A 16,880-nucleotide genomic window follows, 5' to 3' on the forward strand; every position below is an offset into this window, starting at 1 on the left:
TTTCCATTTGCAAAAAAAAGCATCCATTGACCATTACTCTTTGTTTCTTGCTGCTAAGCCAATTTTGGATCCAACTCACCACATTCCCCTGCATCCCATGGGCTTTTACTTTTCTGAAAACAAACATTTCTATTCATTGCCCCACATCAAAGACAGCCAATCTCTTTATAACTACTTGGATCTGTCAATCAAATTGTGAACTTACAGGACCTCACTGTGACAATGATAGGCTGTGGATCACTCAAGTTGCACTAATCCTATAATGATAACCCTCAGGTTTATGTCAACGAACAGTGAAATAGCAAGCACTGATTATTTCAACTGCAGGCTGGATTTTTTTTTAAATTTAAAAGGTCTGGGGACTTAAATGCCTTGACAGTTTGACAGTTCCACAAACCATATCCACTTCTTACTCATAATCATGTCTACTCTTAACGATCCAAAAAAGGTACCTTACCTCTCCAAATAACTCTGGCACATTTAGATCTTTTCCTCAAATGTCTAAAGCCCACGAGTCATGTTTTGAAAATCCCAGCAATGAAAGTGTGATCTTTTTCATATGCAGCTGCTTCTGTGAACCAAAGTACAACTTTCCCCGTTCCCCCCTTACCTGGCAAAAATTGTGGGTTCCTGGTTTTGGGGTAGGACTTTTGGAATCGGGGCTTCAGCATTATTTATGCTAAGGCCTGGAGGCCTTCCAGCTTCACAAAAATCCAGGTCTAAGAGCTTAAGTGTGGAGGCAAGAACATGGCAGATGAAATATAAAGTGAGGAAGTATGAAGTTATTCACTTTGGAAGGAAAAATAAAAAAGCATATTATTGTTTTAAATGGTGAAGTTGAGTTAGTATTCAGAGGGACCTGAGTGTCCTCATAAACAGACCACAGAGAAACACAGAATGATTTATGGAACTGAAGGAGGCTATCATATCTGTGCCAGCTGATAAACAGCTATCCCATCCCACCTTTCAGCTCTTGGTCTATATCCCTGTGGGTTCCAGCAACTCAGCTGTATATTCAAGTATTTTTAAATGTGATGAGGGTTTCTCCTTTTGGGTGAAAAAATTACTCCTTAACTCCCTTCTAATCCTTCCACCAATTTCTTTAAATCTATCTTCTCTGGTTATTGTCCTCTCTGGTAACAGAAAGTTAACATGCAGGATCAGCAAGAAATTACCATTTGCCTTTATTACAAGATGATTGAGAGTATAAGAGTAAAGAAGTCTTACTACAATTATACAGGGCCCTGGAGAGACCACACCTGGAGTATTGTGCACAGTTTCGGTCTCCTTACCCAAGAAAGGAGATACTTACCTTAGAGGGAGTGCAACAAAGGTTTACCAGATTGATTCCTGGGATGAGGGGAATGTCCTATGAGGAAAGGTTGAGTAGACTAGACCTTATTCCCTAGAATTTGGAAGAATGAGAGGTGATGTTATTTTCAAGGGGTTTGACAGAGTAGATGCTGAGAAACTGTTTCCCTTGACTGTGGAGTCTACACTAGGGGTCACAGTCTCAAAATGAGGGGTCAGTCATTTAGGACTGAGATGAGGAGAAATATCTTCACTTAAAAGGTTGTGAATCTTTGGAATTTTCTACCCCAGAGACTGTTGATGCTCAGTTGTTGAGTATATTCAAGACTGTGTTTGATAGATTTTTGGATATTAAGGGAATTAAAGAATATGAGAATGTGGAAAAAGGTGGAGCTGAGGTAAGAAATCAGCCATGATCTTACTGAATCTGATCTAGGCTGGTATTTATTCTCCACATGAGCCTGCTCCCATCTGACCATACCTAATCCTATCACTGTAATGTTCTATTCTTTTCTCCCTCATGTTCTTAGCTAGCTTCCTCTCAAATTGTCTATTAATCAGAAATTAATTGCCTTAAACTGACTGTGTAAACTACTGCATCTCCTTACAGATGATTTGACTGAATGGTGGAATAAGTGCGAGGTGCTGTTTCGATGTAAGGTCCTTACCTTTCTGTATTACACACGAGGGTACCATCGTGGAAGCCAGTGGTAAGAATAGTTTGACAATCCAATGACAACACAATTGATTTCACTCCTCCTGAATAATGTGAATGACACTGAGCTTCAAGCTGCAACGCCTGCAAATTGGAAACAATCAGGCTTTTAGTTTGGCTCCAGGTATTCCTGGGCAAACTCCAAGGAAGGCAGTAATTCATTTAAACTCAAACATCAAACAACATGAAACTTCAGTATCATCCTAAACCTGCACATATGTGTGAGAATGTGTGTGAGAGGATATCCAGCAACTCCAGAGTTGAGCCCTTAATTGAGTTCCTTCTAAGTTCAGGACCATCAGAACCCCAATGCTAATACTCATTGTCTGGCTCAAGAATCTGTATGTAATAGAGTTATTACAAAGAAGGAAGCCATTCAGCCCATCAGGCCTGTGCTGACTGGATTGTAGACCTATAATTACTCTCACACACCTAGGGCAGGATTTTGCCCTTGGCGGGGGTGCTCGGTGGGGGCGGGTGAGGGTGGTTGGGAAGCCGACTACTGCCCGAAATCGGCTGTGCACCGCAATTTCACGGGGACAGGCCAATTAAGGCTCCCCCTGCATGGATGATGAGCAGCAGCATTGAACACTGCTTTTGTGGGCAGAAGGAAGAGCTGGGCCTAGTGTGCGAGAATGAGCGCTTCAATCTCCCTGAGGCACAGAGCTGCCTCAGGGAGATTGAAGCGCTTTTTAAAAAAATTAATAAAGACAGTAAAAACTTACTAAAACATGTCCGCTCGTGGATGAGGTTTCCTAAAAAATGTAAAGGCCGTTTGGGCCTTTTCACCTGCCCGCCAACCGTAAGGTTGGATGGCAGCGTAAATTTGAATTTAAGAAGATTACTAATAGCCTCAATAGGCCTTTTAACTATCGGTGGGTGCGCAGCCGATCCAGCGCGCGCCTGCCGAACGAAATATCGTGAGACTGTGCGATGATGTCGGGACGCATGCCCAACATCATCACGTGTCATTTTCCGCTCGGGCATGTTGGGTGCGTGCCTGCATGCCAAGCATAATATTCTACCCCTGCTTGTACCCCACAGCCCTGTATTTTTTTTTACTTCACGTATTTATCCAAATTCCCTTTTGAAAGTACTATTGAATCTGCTTCCACCATCCTTTCAGACTGCACATGCCAGACCACAACAACTTGCTGTGTAAAAATGTTATTTCACCTCTGATTCATTTGCCAATGACCTCAAACCTGTATCCCTCTGGTTCCCGACCTTCCTGTCAGTGGGAACAGTTTTTCTGAAATTATCTATCAAAACCCCTCATGATATTGAACATCTCAATTCCATCTCCCATTAACGTTCTCAGCTCTAAGGAGAATGCCAGCTTCTCCAGTCTCTCTACATAACTAAAATCCCTTACCCCTAGTGGCATTCTAATAAATCTCACTGCAACCTCTTCAAGGTTGTGATATTTTTCCTGAAGTGTGGTCCGCTGGACTGCAGCGGTTCAAAAAGGCAGCTCACCACCACCTTCTCAAGGGCTGCTAGGGATCTTTCTGTTCTGGCATCCCTTTTAAAATTGTATTTTTTCATTTATATTGATTCTCCTCATTCTTTCCACCAATATACATCACTTCATTCTTCTTTGTGTTAAACTTCAGCTTCCATGTATCTACCCATTTGACCAGTTCGTCTATGATCTCCTGAAGTCTGTTACTATGCTCCTCATTGTTTACTACATTTTTGAATTTAATGTCATGTGCACATTTTGAAATTATGCTCTGGAGCCCAAGTCTGGGTCATTAATATTTCTCAAAAATACCATTGCTCATAATACTTGGGGACATTACTTCCTTTCCCCCCTTTAAAACCATGACTCACTGTTTCCTTAACCAATTTTGTTGTTCTGTTCCTTTAATGCCATGGGCTTTTCAATTTGGATATCAAGTTTACTATGTGGAGCGTCACAGTGGCGCAGTGGTCAGTGCTGCTGCCACACAGCTCCAAGGACCTGGGTTCAATTCTGACTGTAGGTGTCTGTCTGTGTCTGTTCTCCCTGTGTCTGTGTGTGTTTCCTCCCAAATTGTCTCTCTGTGAGCGTGTGCCCTATCCTGGGTGTACGCTGCCTAGCACCCATTGCCTGTCGGGGTAGGCTCTGGCTCCCTGGGACCCTGAATTGGATGAAGCAGCTCTGGAAGAGTCAGAGAGTCTATTATGTGTTACTTTGTCAAATGCCTTTTGAATGTCCAAAAACATATCAACTACCTCATCAAATCTCTCCAGTAATTCATCAAAGAACTCAATCACATTAGTCAAACAAGATTTGCATTTTACAAATCCGTGTTGACTTTCATTTATTAGTCTATAATTTTTCAAATAATTTGCCCTGGATTATTGTCTTTAGAAGTTTCTCCATCATTGATGTTAGGCTGACTGACCTATAGATGCTTGGTTTATCCTTCTCCCCTTTTTCTAAAACATTTGTAACCATCCAGTCCTTGGACACCACCCTCATATATCAAAAGATGATTGGAAGTGTCACTTGTTATCACACTCCGTCTGGGATCATGCATCTCTATCTTTCCACAAGAAGTTAAGAAAACATGAAAAAGTTTAATTTTTTTATTGGATATATTCCTAATTGATAAGTGTCTGTGGCATTGTGAATGAGGCTGTGCTAAATACACCAACAGGTCTGCAGAATGTGGGATTGACACAGATTCACTCGAGCTGACTCTAAGAGGGGTGAAAGGAGATGGAATGGACAGGGGAGGGGCAGATTAAAACCATCAAAGTTTCGAAATGGGATATTATTGTGACGATATTCCTGCTGCATCGTGTTCCTGCACTGCTTCTGTATATAGACAATGTCTAAATGATAGATACTGTAATTCCAAGGGTGTTCCCTCAAACAGGTGCTTACCATGCTGTTCACATCTCTTAACTGAATGAATCCATCCTTGGCTATTGATGCCAAACACTGTTGATTTGCAGAGAGATAGAGAAATCCAGGTCCCAGCTGGTGACCCTCAACCTTGGTTTGGGTGATCAAGTTAAATGTACCTTTTGATTTACCCTAGGGAGAGAGAGAGAGAGAAAGTGAGTGAGACAGGCTGATTGAAATAGAGAGAGGTAGAGGGAGAGTATTGGCTAGTACCAGTGAAGAAAGTAGTACCATATTAGGTAGAAGCAGACTAGGAAGGACTACGAGGAATATGAACAGGTTTAGAATGCATGTTTTTTTAAATTATATTTGTTCTTGGCATTTGAGTGTTGCTGGCAAGGTTATTCCCCAGCTCTGTGTAATGTAAGTGCACAAAGTGTAGTGAATAAGTTTGGTGAGCTCCAAGTACAAATAGCAGTGTGGGAATGTGATGTAGTAGCAATAACAGAAACAATGGTGAGAACTGGCCGTTTAATGTACAAGGATACAAAGTTCAGAAAAAATAGGGAAGGAAAGGGAAACAGGGAGGTGGGCTGGCAGTACTGATGCGCGAAGACATTGCAATGTTGGAAAGAGAGGGGACTGGATTTTATGGCCCCCACAACAATGGCGGAATTTTCCATACCCGCCAGCAGCGGGCGTGATAGGTGGCGGGCGTGAATAATATGACATGATCTCATTAACGACTGCGGGAAGGCAGGTCGCAATCGTCCACTCAGTGTTTCCTGCCAATGGTCGGCAGGGAGCTCATTGTAATACATTAGCATCTCATTAAAAGGCCATCCCGCCAGGCTATGGACCCCCACCGGATTGTCTGTCCACATCAGCGGGAAAGTATGTCAACGTGTTTCACAATGGCACACAGGCGACGTGCAATTGGCGGCCTTCACGTTGGGGGAACTGAGGTGAGTGAACAGCATTGTTTTCCACAGCTCACCAAGGTCTGAGTCTGTTGCTTTGTAGGCTTCAGGGGTGCCGGGGGGCCTGGGTGAAGTGCCATCCTGCCTCGGAGGCGACTGTTTTCGCAGGGGTGATGTCCAGGGGCAACTGCTGCCCTGCCATAGGGGCGACTGTTTTCGGGGTGGGGGAGGCGGTGATGTCTAGGGGCAACTGCTGCCCTTCCACAGAGGCAACTGTTTTCGGGGTGGGGGTGTTCAGGGGCAACTGCTGCCCTGGCGTTAGATCCCGCGCACAAGCAATTGAGGTGGTGGGCAGGGTAGGCGAGGGAAGTGGCCACGCAGTAGGGACACCTGAATAAACTGACAATCCCTCTGCAACTGAGGCAGTTCAGGCACAGACACAGTGATATGATTAGGGTCGGGCTCCTAGCCTGCCCACCCACGTAAGAAATGCAGAGGCACCAATCTGCCACCAAGCCCTCCAGACCTTACCCCCCGCCATCCCGGCACAGACTGCAAGTCTGCAACCATTTTACTGGACCACGGAGCAGTTGGACTGCACACATTGTACAATCTCCTCGCCAATGCTGGCCATGTAGCTGTCACTGCTGGAGGCACTCACAGGCCCTTGCAATCTCAGCATCCTGGTTTGGACCAGTGTCCCCCCATGTCACAGGTTGACAAGACAGCCATGCAGCGCACTCATCTCTGGCCATCCGAGGGGTGGCCAGCACTTCGCGGGAAGCGTTAAGGGGCGGTCACACAGGGCCAGGAAAGGTGCTAAGTACACCCATGCTAACCACTTCTCTCTCTCTCTCTCTCTCTCTCTCTTTCACGCTTCAGGAGGACCACGTCAGGATCATGGATCCTGGTTACCTATGTATGCCTGATGGCTTACAGAGAGCGAAGAGAATGGAGGAGAGAGCGACTGAGGTGCCTGGCTGCACAAAGTCAGGAGCAGCAACCTCTGGAAGAAGGGGCAGCTGGGGCTCCCACACACATCCAGGGTCTATAAACGCCACCTGTCATTCCTGCAGATGACTAAGAACCTGTGTTGCCGAAGACTGTGCATGTCTGGGGACTTGGTTGTTTATATCTGCCACTTACTGCAGGACTTGACGCAAAGGGGACATGGAGGGCATCCACTGCCAGTGGCTGTGAAAGTGACGGTGGCACTCAATTTCTATGTTAGTGGCTCCTTTCAGGGCTCCACAGGTGACCTCTGTGAAATCTCACAAGCCGCCACACACGAATGCATCCATGAGGTCATGGATGCCATCTTATCCATGGCACACAACTTTGTGCATTTCGCCCGGGACCAGGATAGCCAGGATGTAAGGGCCATTGGATTCGCCCAGATCTCGGGATTCCCACAGGTGCAGGGTGCGATCGACTGCACCCATGTGTCGCTCAGGTCTCCATCGCTACACAAGGTGGACTACATCAACTGCAAGGGCTTCCGCTCACTGAACGTGCAATTGGTATGCGACCACTAGAAACACCTCCTGCAGGTGTGCACACGGTTTCCAGGGAGTATGCACGGCACCTACATCCTGAGTCGCTCGCAGATCCTTGTAGTCTTCCAGGGTCCACAGAGTCTCCTCGGGGACAGAGGCCATGGCTGATGACACCTGTGTGGCAGCCTCAGACTGCGGCAGAGCGACGCTATAATGAGGCTCATGCAGCAGCTCGCACCTTGGTGGAGCAGACCATTGGGATGCTGAAGGTGCAGTTCCGGTGCCTGGACCGGTCTGGCGGTGCCCTGCAATACAGTCCACAAGGGGTGTCACACATAATTGTCTTCTGCTGTGCCCTTTACAACTTGGCGCTCTAACGGGGAGATGAGCTGGCCGAGGAGGAGATGGAGGAGCTGTAAGTCTCCTTGGATGAGGAGGACGGCAGCGGGGATGAGGATGAGGAGGTCCTTGGTGGTGACGATGATGGGGATGAGGCCATCGCACTGGCCAGAGGAGGCAAGCAGCTCGGGAGGCCCACATAACTGCCAGATTTGTGGAGGATGATGACGACATGCAGTGAGGTGTCCCCATAGATCCTCACAACGCAATTGTGAACGTTTGACTCCTGTCTGGCTATTCGCAGCACCAAAAGCCTGTATGAGAATGCTCCTGTCATTGGGACACAGTGGAAGACCTAATAGTCACTCGATCGCAGGAGGATGATGACAACATGTAGTGAGGACACTCCATAGATCTTCACATAGCCTCTGTGAATGTCTGACTCTTGTCTGGCTGAGGGCAGCTCGCTTGCGCTCCACGATCAGGGTCATCTCAGAGACGTAGCCATGAAACTTTAGATGCATCTGATGCTGTGTCCGCCTTCACCACCTGAGCCCTTCAGGAGCTGGTGCACAGCATCACTGGTCACAGATGCTGGTGAGATGAGGGCCAGCCCCACCTTGAATGTCCTGAGAGCACATAGAGATAATGCGAGAACTATGTGGCACCTGCCCACTACATTCTAGCAGCAATGACCAGCACTGCCAAGGTGCGCCTGGATGTTGCACTACTGGATCCTCACTTGATAGAGCAGCGCTGACCTCACCGTCAGCACAGGACCGGGCCAGGTCATGGCCGGCCAGCTGGATGGCTCTGTTTCCATCTGTAATGTTTCCACGGAGTGTGAGGCCAGACCATCACTGTGTCCTGAAGGTTGCACAGAGCACAGGGGAGAGGCCCTGGGCTGAGACACCTGCCTTTTATCTTGTGCAGAAAGGTTTCACATCCGAGTGACCAGAACACTGCTCATCAGAACAAGGAGCCACAGGCAGGGAGACATTCTTAGGAGTTTATTAACAATAGTGAACAGTATGTACAAGTGACCATCACCCGTGCCCAGGCTGAGCAACTACTTTTCTTAACTGCCCTAATCCTGCTGCTACACCTTGGTCCTCCCCGGACATCCACAGCAGAGGTGGAGGCAGCCTGCTGACTGCGACGCCCTGTCAATGATGACTTCGGCGGGTGTCCTCTGGAGAGCTGAGACTTGGAGGATCCTGGCTTGCTTTCGGGGTCCTGCTGTGTGGCAGTGGCAACTCCTCAGCCTGTGAAGCTGGAGCTGCGGAGGTCACAGGAAGAAGGGATTCAGATGGGCTGGACACTCCCGGGAGTCACCTGGGTGAATGACCCTGGGGTGCGCACATGCCCGAGGGCCCCTAGCTGACTCCATGAGGGGAAGGGGTAGCTGGAGTGAGATCGAGCTGCACTGCATCCCTCTCGCGTACATACTGTTGGAGGCCAACTATGGCATCAGCGATGGAGGTAAGGGATGCAGCAATGCAGGAGCGACGTCCTGGACCAAGGTCTCCATGGCGGCACCATCCTGCCAGTGTTGACCTCGGTGCGTTGCAATGCCAGCACTATCACCTCAGCCTGAAGACGGACAGACTCATACATTGCGCCTTACAATCTGAGGAGTGCGATGGACATCCCTTCCTGATGTTCCCTAGCTTGCCTTTGCAGCTCCAGCAACCGTGACATGACCGAGTCCAGAGTCATCTGACTCAGACTCAACAGTTTCCTAGTCTCCAGCAGCCCTCCGAATGCCAGGGACCTGAAAAGTCCCTGCCACTGCTTATATGGATCAGACTGTGCACTATGCTCACCAATATGTGCTCCCGTGACTACTCTGGAGCTAGGTCCCATCGAGGTCTCTGCGCTGGTAGAGGATGTGGGTGAGCGCTGTGATGCAACTTCTAGGAGGGTGCCTTCCGATTCCCCTTCGGAGGTTTCTTCGGGACTTGATTGGAGGCCCTGGGTTGTGGGTTCTCTCGCCTGTTTGGCAGATGTGCCTGCGAAAGCAAGGAGAGATAATTAGTGCGTGGCAGTGGCCAGTGAAATAGGACACATCACGCACAGCATGATTATCTGATGGATGTTGCACTACTGGATCCTCACTTGGTAGAGCAGCGTCAGCACAGGACCAGTCCAGGTCATGGCCGGCCAGCTGGATGGCTCTGTTTTCAAAGTCCATGAGGATCTTGATTTTTGGCATTCCGCCACCGGTCTGTGACCTCTCTCTCTTGTTGTGTACAGATGGAGAAAGTGTAAGCAGGATGCCTGCCTGGCCGGATGATAGATGTGCCTGGCTTGTGCAGGTGGTGAGTGGTCCCATTGACAGGCTGAGGACAATGAGGATGTGTGTGAGAGAGTGAATGGTGATGACCCTTGAACTGGCAGTGAGTGAAATCTCTGTGGATGTGTGATGGGTTTGTGAGTGTGTGAGTTGAGAGTGATGAAAAGAGTGACTTACTCTGGTGGAACTGAGGAGATTATTCATTCTCTTGCGGCACTAGGTGACTGTCCTCTTCTGAAGGGCGTTGGCGCTGACCACCGCTGCCACTGCTTCCCAAGCCCGATTGGTCAAGTTGCAGCCCATCCTGCGGCCAGAGCAGGGGTACAGGACATCCTGGCGGGCCTCCACAGCATCCAGCAATCTCTCGAGGGACCTGTTGTTGAAGTGGGGGGCTGTGGTCTTATTTCCTTTGCTGGCCATGTCTCCCAGGCAGCGGTGGTGAGCTGGTAGTGATGAGCGGTGTGCTGGCGGCTGCCTTTTAAACATCGGCCAGTGTGATGCAATGGCGGGAAGATGAATGAGAGCCCGCCAGCCATGGAAACGGCATGTTTCCCGGGAATGCATAAATAATGAGGTGGGTTTGGGACAATACGGTGTGAAAACTCGATATCGCGGCCAGAGGGTAACTGTTACTGCACTTAGTGAAAATTTGGGAAAATTCCGCCCTGGATTTTTGTGGGAGGCACGCAAAATATGATGGGTGGCTAGCCCACCACCTTCTCAATCATCCCTAGCCCTTTACCATAAAATGATAGGCAGGTGTGTGCCAAAATCGGCAGCCCGCCTGAAATTTTAAAAAAGAATTAATGGGCAATTGAGTTTGTTAACAAGCCAATTCACTGGAATATTATGCTAATCATATCATGATACTGTTGGCATGGGCAGGAACGCATGAGTAGACAGGCTGTTTTTTAACCCAACTGCTTAAAAGGCGGGAAGGAAGGGGGTGGTACATCCTTTGGGAGGGGTGCCCTGTGTGCATCACGGGCACCCACTCCCAAGATGTTGCCCACCCTTTATCACTTCTTGTCTGGCTACCAAAACCCAGCCCCCTGAATCCTCCACCCTCCTCCCTAGGCTCCCCGATTCCTCCCAATCCAAAACTTCAGACTTACCTCCCTCCGCTGGCAATGTCCTACTTGCAGTCTCAGTAGTGCCCACTACTGAGTTATGGTGCTGCTGGGAATGCTAGAGCTGCTGGTCAATCTGTTTGAAGGGCAGGAGTCTCAGCTTCAGCACGTTAAAAGCACTGCTGTGGGGCAACCCTGTTTAACATTGTGGCCGGTTCGCGACCAGCATTTCTTCCGGGGGTGCTGGGGTGGGGGGGCGGAGGGTGGTTGGCAGTTGCGATGGGCAGTACGCAACCTGTCCCTCCGCCCACGCCCCAACCCTCTGCACCTCCAAGACGTCTTTCAGAGGGAAAGGATAGAATCCATTTGGTTAGAGTTGAGAATCAAAGAGTTGAGATATCATCACACTACTCTGGGTATTCTTTAGACCTCCAAATAGTGAGGGAGATGGAGGAGCAAATCTGCAGGAAAATCACAGAGACATGCAAGAACTAGAGAGTGGTAATTCTGGGGGACTTTAATTACCCAAATATTGACTGGGATAATATTAGAGAGAAAGGTAAGGAAGGGAAGGAATTCCTGAAATGTGTTCAGGAGAACTCCTCAATCAGTATGTTCTCAGTCCAACTAGGAAGGAGGCATTGCTGGATCTGAGGTTGGGAAATGAACTGGGCCAAGTGCACCAAGTGTCTTGAGGTGTATATCAGGGTAAGAATGATCCAAAAGTTTAGATTGGTAAACAGCAAGAAACAATCTAAAGTAGAACTCCTAAATTGGAAGAGAGGCTAACTTCAACAGGATGAGGGGAAATCTAGCCAGGTTAAAATGGAACCAAAAACTGCAATGGAACAATGGATGATCTTTAAGGAGAGCTGCTTCAGGTTCAAGCTAAATACATTCCAATGAGGTGAAAGGCAGAGGAACAAAATCTGGAACTCCTTGGATGGTGAATGAGATAGAGAATTTGATGAAACAAATCAAAAAAGAGAATGTATGATGTAAGTCAGGTGAATTCTTTAAGTGAGAACGAGGCCAAATACAATGGGGAAGTGCGGAGGAAAATAAGACTGGTAAAGAAAGAATATGGCCATAGAATGGCAATGAAAATAAAAGAGAACCCAAAAATCTTCTACCAGCATGTAAGTATTAATCCAGATAGTAAGAGGCAGGGTGCAGCCTATTAGGGGCAAAGCTGGTGATATATGTTTAGAGGCGTAGAGCAAGGTTAGAATGCTTGATGAGTTTTTTGTATCAGTGTTTACTAAGGCGAGGATGCTGACAAAATATCGGTAGAATGGGAGATGGTAGAAATGTGGTGAAAATTGATAGGCAATGTGTACTGTAAAGGTTGGCTAGATAAGTCACCTGGTCCAGATGGCTTACATCCCAGGTTGCTAAAGGGAGTGGGAGTGGAGATAGTGGAAGGGCTTACCATCATCTTCCAATCTTCCCCTCGATTCAGGGGAGATGCCAGAGGAATGTAGAGTGGCAAATGTGGCACCTTTAGAGTCATAGAGTCATAGAGGTCTACAGCACAGAAAAAGGCCCTTCGGCTCATCGAGTCTGTGCTAGTCAAACAATTACCTAACTATTCTAATCCCATTTTCCAGCACTACGCCCATGGCCTTGTATGCCATGGCATCGCAAGTGCACATCCAAATACTTATTAAAGAAAGGGTATAAAGAACGTTCCAAGTAACTGTAGGCTGGTCAGTTTAATCACTGGTGGGTTAGGGTTTAGAAACAATATTCAGGAACAAAAACATCAACAGCACTTGGAGAGGTTTGAATTAATCGAGGAGAGCCTACACGGATTTATAAATGGCAGATCATGCTTGACTAATCTAACTGAATTTTTTGATGAAGTAACAGAGAAGGTTGATGAGAGGAATGTGGTGGATGTTGTCTTTATGGATTTTAAGAAAGCATTTGACAAAGTACCACATAAAAGGCTGGGTTAAGTTAGTTGTGGGTGTAAGTTGTGGGGAGAATGCAAGGAGGCTTCAGGGCGATTTAGACAAGTTGTGTGTGGGCAAACACATGCAGATGCAGTATAACGTGGATAAATGTGAGTTTATGTGCTTCGGTGTGAAAAACAGAAAGGCAGAGTATTATTTAAATGGTGATATATTGGGAAATATGAAATAGAAAATAAGAAAATAAGACATAGGAGCAGAAATTAGGCCATTCGGCCCATCGAGTCTGCTCCGCCATTCAATCATGGCTGATAAGTTTCTCAACCCCATTCTCCCGCCTTCTCCCCGTAACCTTTGATCTCCTTACCAATCAAGAACCTATCTATCTCGGTCTTAAATACACTCAATGACCTGGCCTCCACAGCCTTCTGTGGCAATCAATTCCATAGATTCACCACTCTCTGGCTAAAGAAGTTTCTCCTCATCTCTGTTCTAAAAGGTCTTCCCTTTACTCTGAGGCTGTGCCCTCGGGTCCTAGTCTCTCCTACTAATGGAAACATCTTCCCCACGTCCACTCTATCCAGGCCTTTCAGTATTCTGTAAGTTTCAATCAGATCCCCCCTCATCCTTCTAAACTCCATCGAGTATAGACCCAGAGTCCTCAAACGTTCCTCATATGTTAAGCCTTTCATTCCTGGGATCATTCTCGTGAACCTCCTCTGGACCATCTCCAGGGCCAGCACATCCTTCCTGAGATACGGGGCCCAAAATTGCTCACAATATTCTAAATGTGGTCTGACCAGAGCCTTATAAAGCCTCAGCAGTATATCCCTGCTTTTATATTCTAGTCCTCTCGAAATAAATGCCAACATTGCATTTGCCTTCCTAACTACCGACTCAACCTGCAAGTTAACCTTAAGAGAATTCTGGACTAGGACTCCCAAGTCCCTTTGCACTCCAGATTTCTGAATTCTCTCCCCACTTAGAAAATAGTCTATGCCTCTATTCTTCCTACCAAAGTGCACAACCTCACACTTCCCCACGTTGTATTCCATCTGCCACTTCTTTGCCCATTCTCCTAACCTGTCCAAATCCTTCTGCAGCCTCCCCGCCTCCTCAATACTACCTGTCCCTCCACCTATCTTTGCGTCATCTGCAAACTTAGCCAGGATGCTCTCAGTTCCTTCATCTAGATCATTAATGTATAAAGTGAAAAGTTGTGGTCCCAACACTGATCCTTGCGGAACTCCACTAGACTGGCCGCCATCCTGAGAAGGACCCCCTTATCCCCACTCTCTGCCTCCTGCCAGGCAGCCAATCTTCTATCCATGCTAGTACCTTGCCTCTAACACCATGGGCTCTAATCTTACTGAGCAGCCTCCTGTGCGGCACCTTGTCAAAGGCCTTCTGGAAGTCCAAGTAGATAACATCCATTGGCTCTCCTTTGTCTAACCTACTCGTTACCTCCTCAAAGAATTCTAACAGATTTGTCAGGCATGACCTCCCCTTGATGAAACCATGCTGACTTTGCCCTATTTTATCATGCACTTCCAAGTATTCTGAAATCTCATCCTTAATAATGGACTCTAAAATCTTACCAATGACCGAGGTCAGGCTAATCGGCCTGTAATTTCCCGTCTTTTGCCTCACTCCCTTCTTAAACAGTGTGTACAACGGGATGTGGGTGTCCTTGTGCACCAGTAAATGAAAGTAAATAGGCAGGTGCAGCAAACAATTAGGAAGGCAAATGATATGTTGGCCTTCATTGCAAGAGGATTTGAGTTCAGAAGTAGGGATGTCTTCCTGCAGTTATACAGGGCCTTGGTGAGACCTGGAGTATTGCGTGCAGTTTTGGTCTCCCTACCTAAGAAAGGATATACTTGCCCTAGAGGGACTGCAGCGAAGGTTCACTAGGCTGATACTGGGGAAGGCAGGACTGTTGTTTGAGGAGAGATTGGTTCGACTGGGCCTGTATCCACTAGAGTTTAGAAGAATGAGAGGGGATCTGATTGAAACGTATAAAATTCTAACAGGGCTAGACAGACTAGATGCAGAGAGAATGTTTCCTCTGGTTGGGGAGTCTAGGGCCAGGGCCACAGTCTCAGGTCACAGGGCAGGCCGCTTAGGACTGAGATGAGGAAAAATTTCTTCACTCAGAGGGTGGTCAACCTATGGAATTCTCTACCACAGAAGGCTGTGGAGGAGGGGGTCACTGAGTATATTCAAGAAATAAATTAATAATTTTTTGGATATTAGGGGCATCAAGGGATATGGAGAGAAAGCGGGAATATGGCGTTGAGATAGAGGATCAGCCATAATCATATTGAATGGCGAAGCAGGCTCAAAGGGCTGAATGGCCTACTCCTGCTCCTTGTTTCTATGTGTCTATTAAGAAAATTGAGGCTCATGGAATAGGAGCATCATTGTCAGCTTGGGTTAAAAAAAGGGTTTAAGGACAGAAAACAGCAAGTCATGGTAAATGGTTGTTTTCCAGACTGGTCGATGGTAGACAGTGGTGTTCCCCAAGGGTCAGTATTAGGACTACTGCTTTTTTTGATATACATAAATGAATAAGATATTGGAATACAGAGTAGAATTGCAAAATTTGCCGATGATACCAAACAGCGAGGATGATACTAATCGACTGCAACATGAAATAGATAGGCTAGCAGAATGGGCAGACAAGTGGCAGCTAGAATATAATACATAGAGGCCTGAGGTGATGCATTTTAGGAGAAGGGATAGGGAGAGGCAACATAGACTTATTGATACAATTCAAAAAAGGTGTGCAGGGACAAAGGTGTGTGTTTTTTTAAATGGACCTTGGGGTTCATGTGCATAGATCTTTGAAGGTTGCAAGCCATTTTGAGAGAGTAATATGGGATCTTGGGCATCATGAATAGAGGTATTGAGTACAAAGGCAGGGAAATTATGCTGAAACTTTTATAAAGCTCTGATTAGGCCACAACTAGGTATTGTATCTACATTAGGCCTGATAATCTACATCCCAGAGTACTTAAGGAAATGGCTCTAGAAATAGTGGATGCATTGGTGGTCATCTTCCAAGATTCTATAGACTTTGGAACTGTTCCTACAGATTGACTTTAACCCCACTATTTAAAAAGGGAGGTAGTGAGAAAACAGGGAATTATAGACCAGTCAGCCTGACGTCGGTAGTGGGGAAAATTCGAGAGTCCATTATAAAAGATTTAATAGCTGAGCACTTGGAAAACAGTGGCAGAATCGGACAGAGTCAGCATGGATTTACGAAAGGGAAATCATGCTTAACAAATCTACTGGAATTTTTCAAGGATGTAACTAGTAGAGTTGATGAGGGGGAGCCAGTGGATGTGGTTTATTTGGACTTTCAGAAGGTTTTTGACAAAGAACCACATAAGAGATTAGGGTGTAAAATTAAAGTGCATGGGATTGGGGGTAATGTATTGAGACGGATAGAAAACTGGTTGGCAGACAGGAAACAAAGAGTAGGAATAAACGGGTCTTTTTCCGAATGGCAGGCAGTGACTAGTGGGGTACTGCAGGGATCAGTGCTGCACAATATATATGAATGATTTAGATGAGGGAACTAAATGTAATATCTCCAAGTTTGCAGATGACACAAAGCGGGGTGGGAGGATGAGCTGTGAGGAGGATGCAGAGATGCTTCAGTGTGATTTGGACAAGCTGAGTGAGTGGGCAAATGCATGGCAGATGCATTATAATGTGGATAAATGTGAGGTTATCCACTTTGGTAGCAAAAACAGGAAGGCAGATTATTATCTGAATGGCTATCAATTGAGAGAGGGGAATGTGCAACGAGACCTGGGTGTCCTCGTACACCAGTCGCTGAAGGTAAGCATGGAGGTGCAGCAGGCGGTAAATAAGGCAAATGGTATGTTGGCCTTCATAGCGAGAGGATTTGAGTACAGGAGCAGGGATGTCTTGCTGCAATTATACAGGGCCTTGGTGAGACCACAC

General features: G+C 46.8%; 1 protein-coding gene across 2 annotated transcripts in view; it reads right to left on the reverse strand.

The window, feature by feature from the left end:
* Positions 1-16,880, reverse strand: part of cfap43 (cilia and flagella associated protein 43) — a 191,108-nt gene that overhangs the window by 84,251 nt on the left and 89,977 nt on the right. For both annotated transcript variants that reach the window (XM_078564994.1, XM_078564996.1), the window contains 2 exons: positions 4,905-5,057; positions 1,980-2,110 (listed from right to left, as the gene is read on the reverse strand). In XM_078564994.1, the coding sequence (XP_078421120.1) occupies positions 1,980-2,110; positions 4,905-5,057 (284 nt within the window). The remainder of the gene's footprint in view (positions 1-1,979; positions 2,111-4,904; positions 5,058-16,880) is intronic.

The sequence above is a fragment of the Cetorhinus maximus genome, chromosome 20 (genome assembly GCF_964194155.1).
Source record: "Cetorhinus maximus chromosome 20, sCetMax3.hap1.1, whole genome shotgun sequence".
NCBI lineage: Eukaryota > Metazoa > Chordata > Chondrichthyes > Lamniformes > Cetorhinidae > Cetorhinus > Cetorhinus maximus.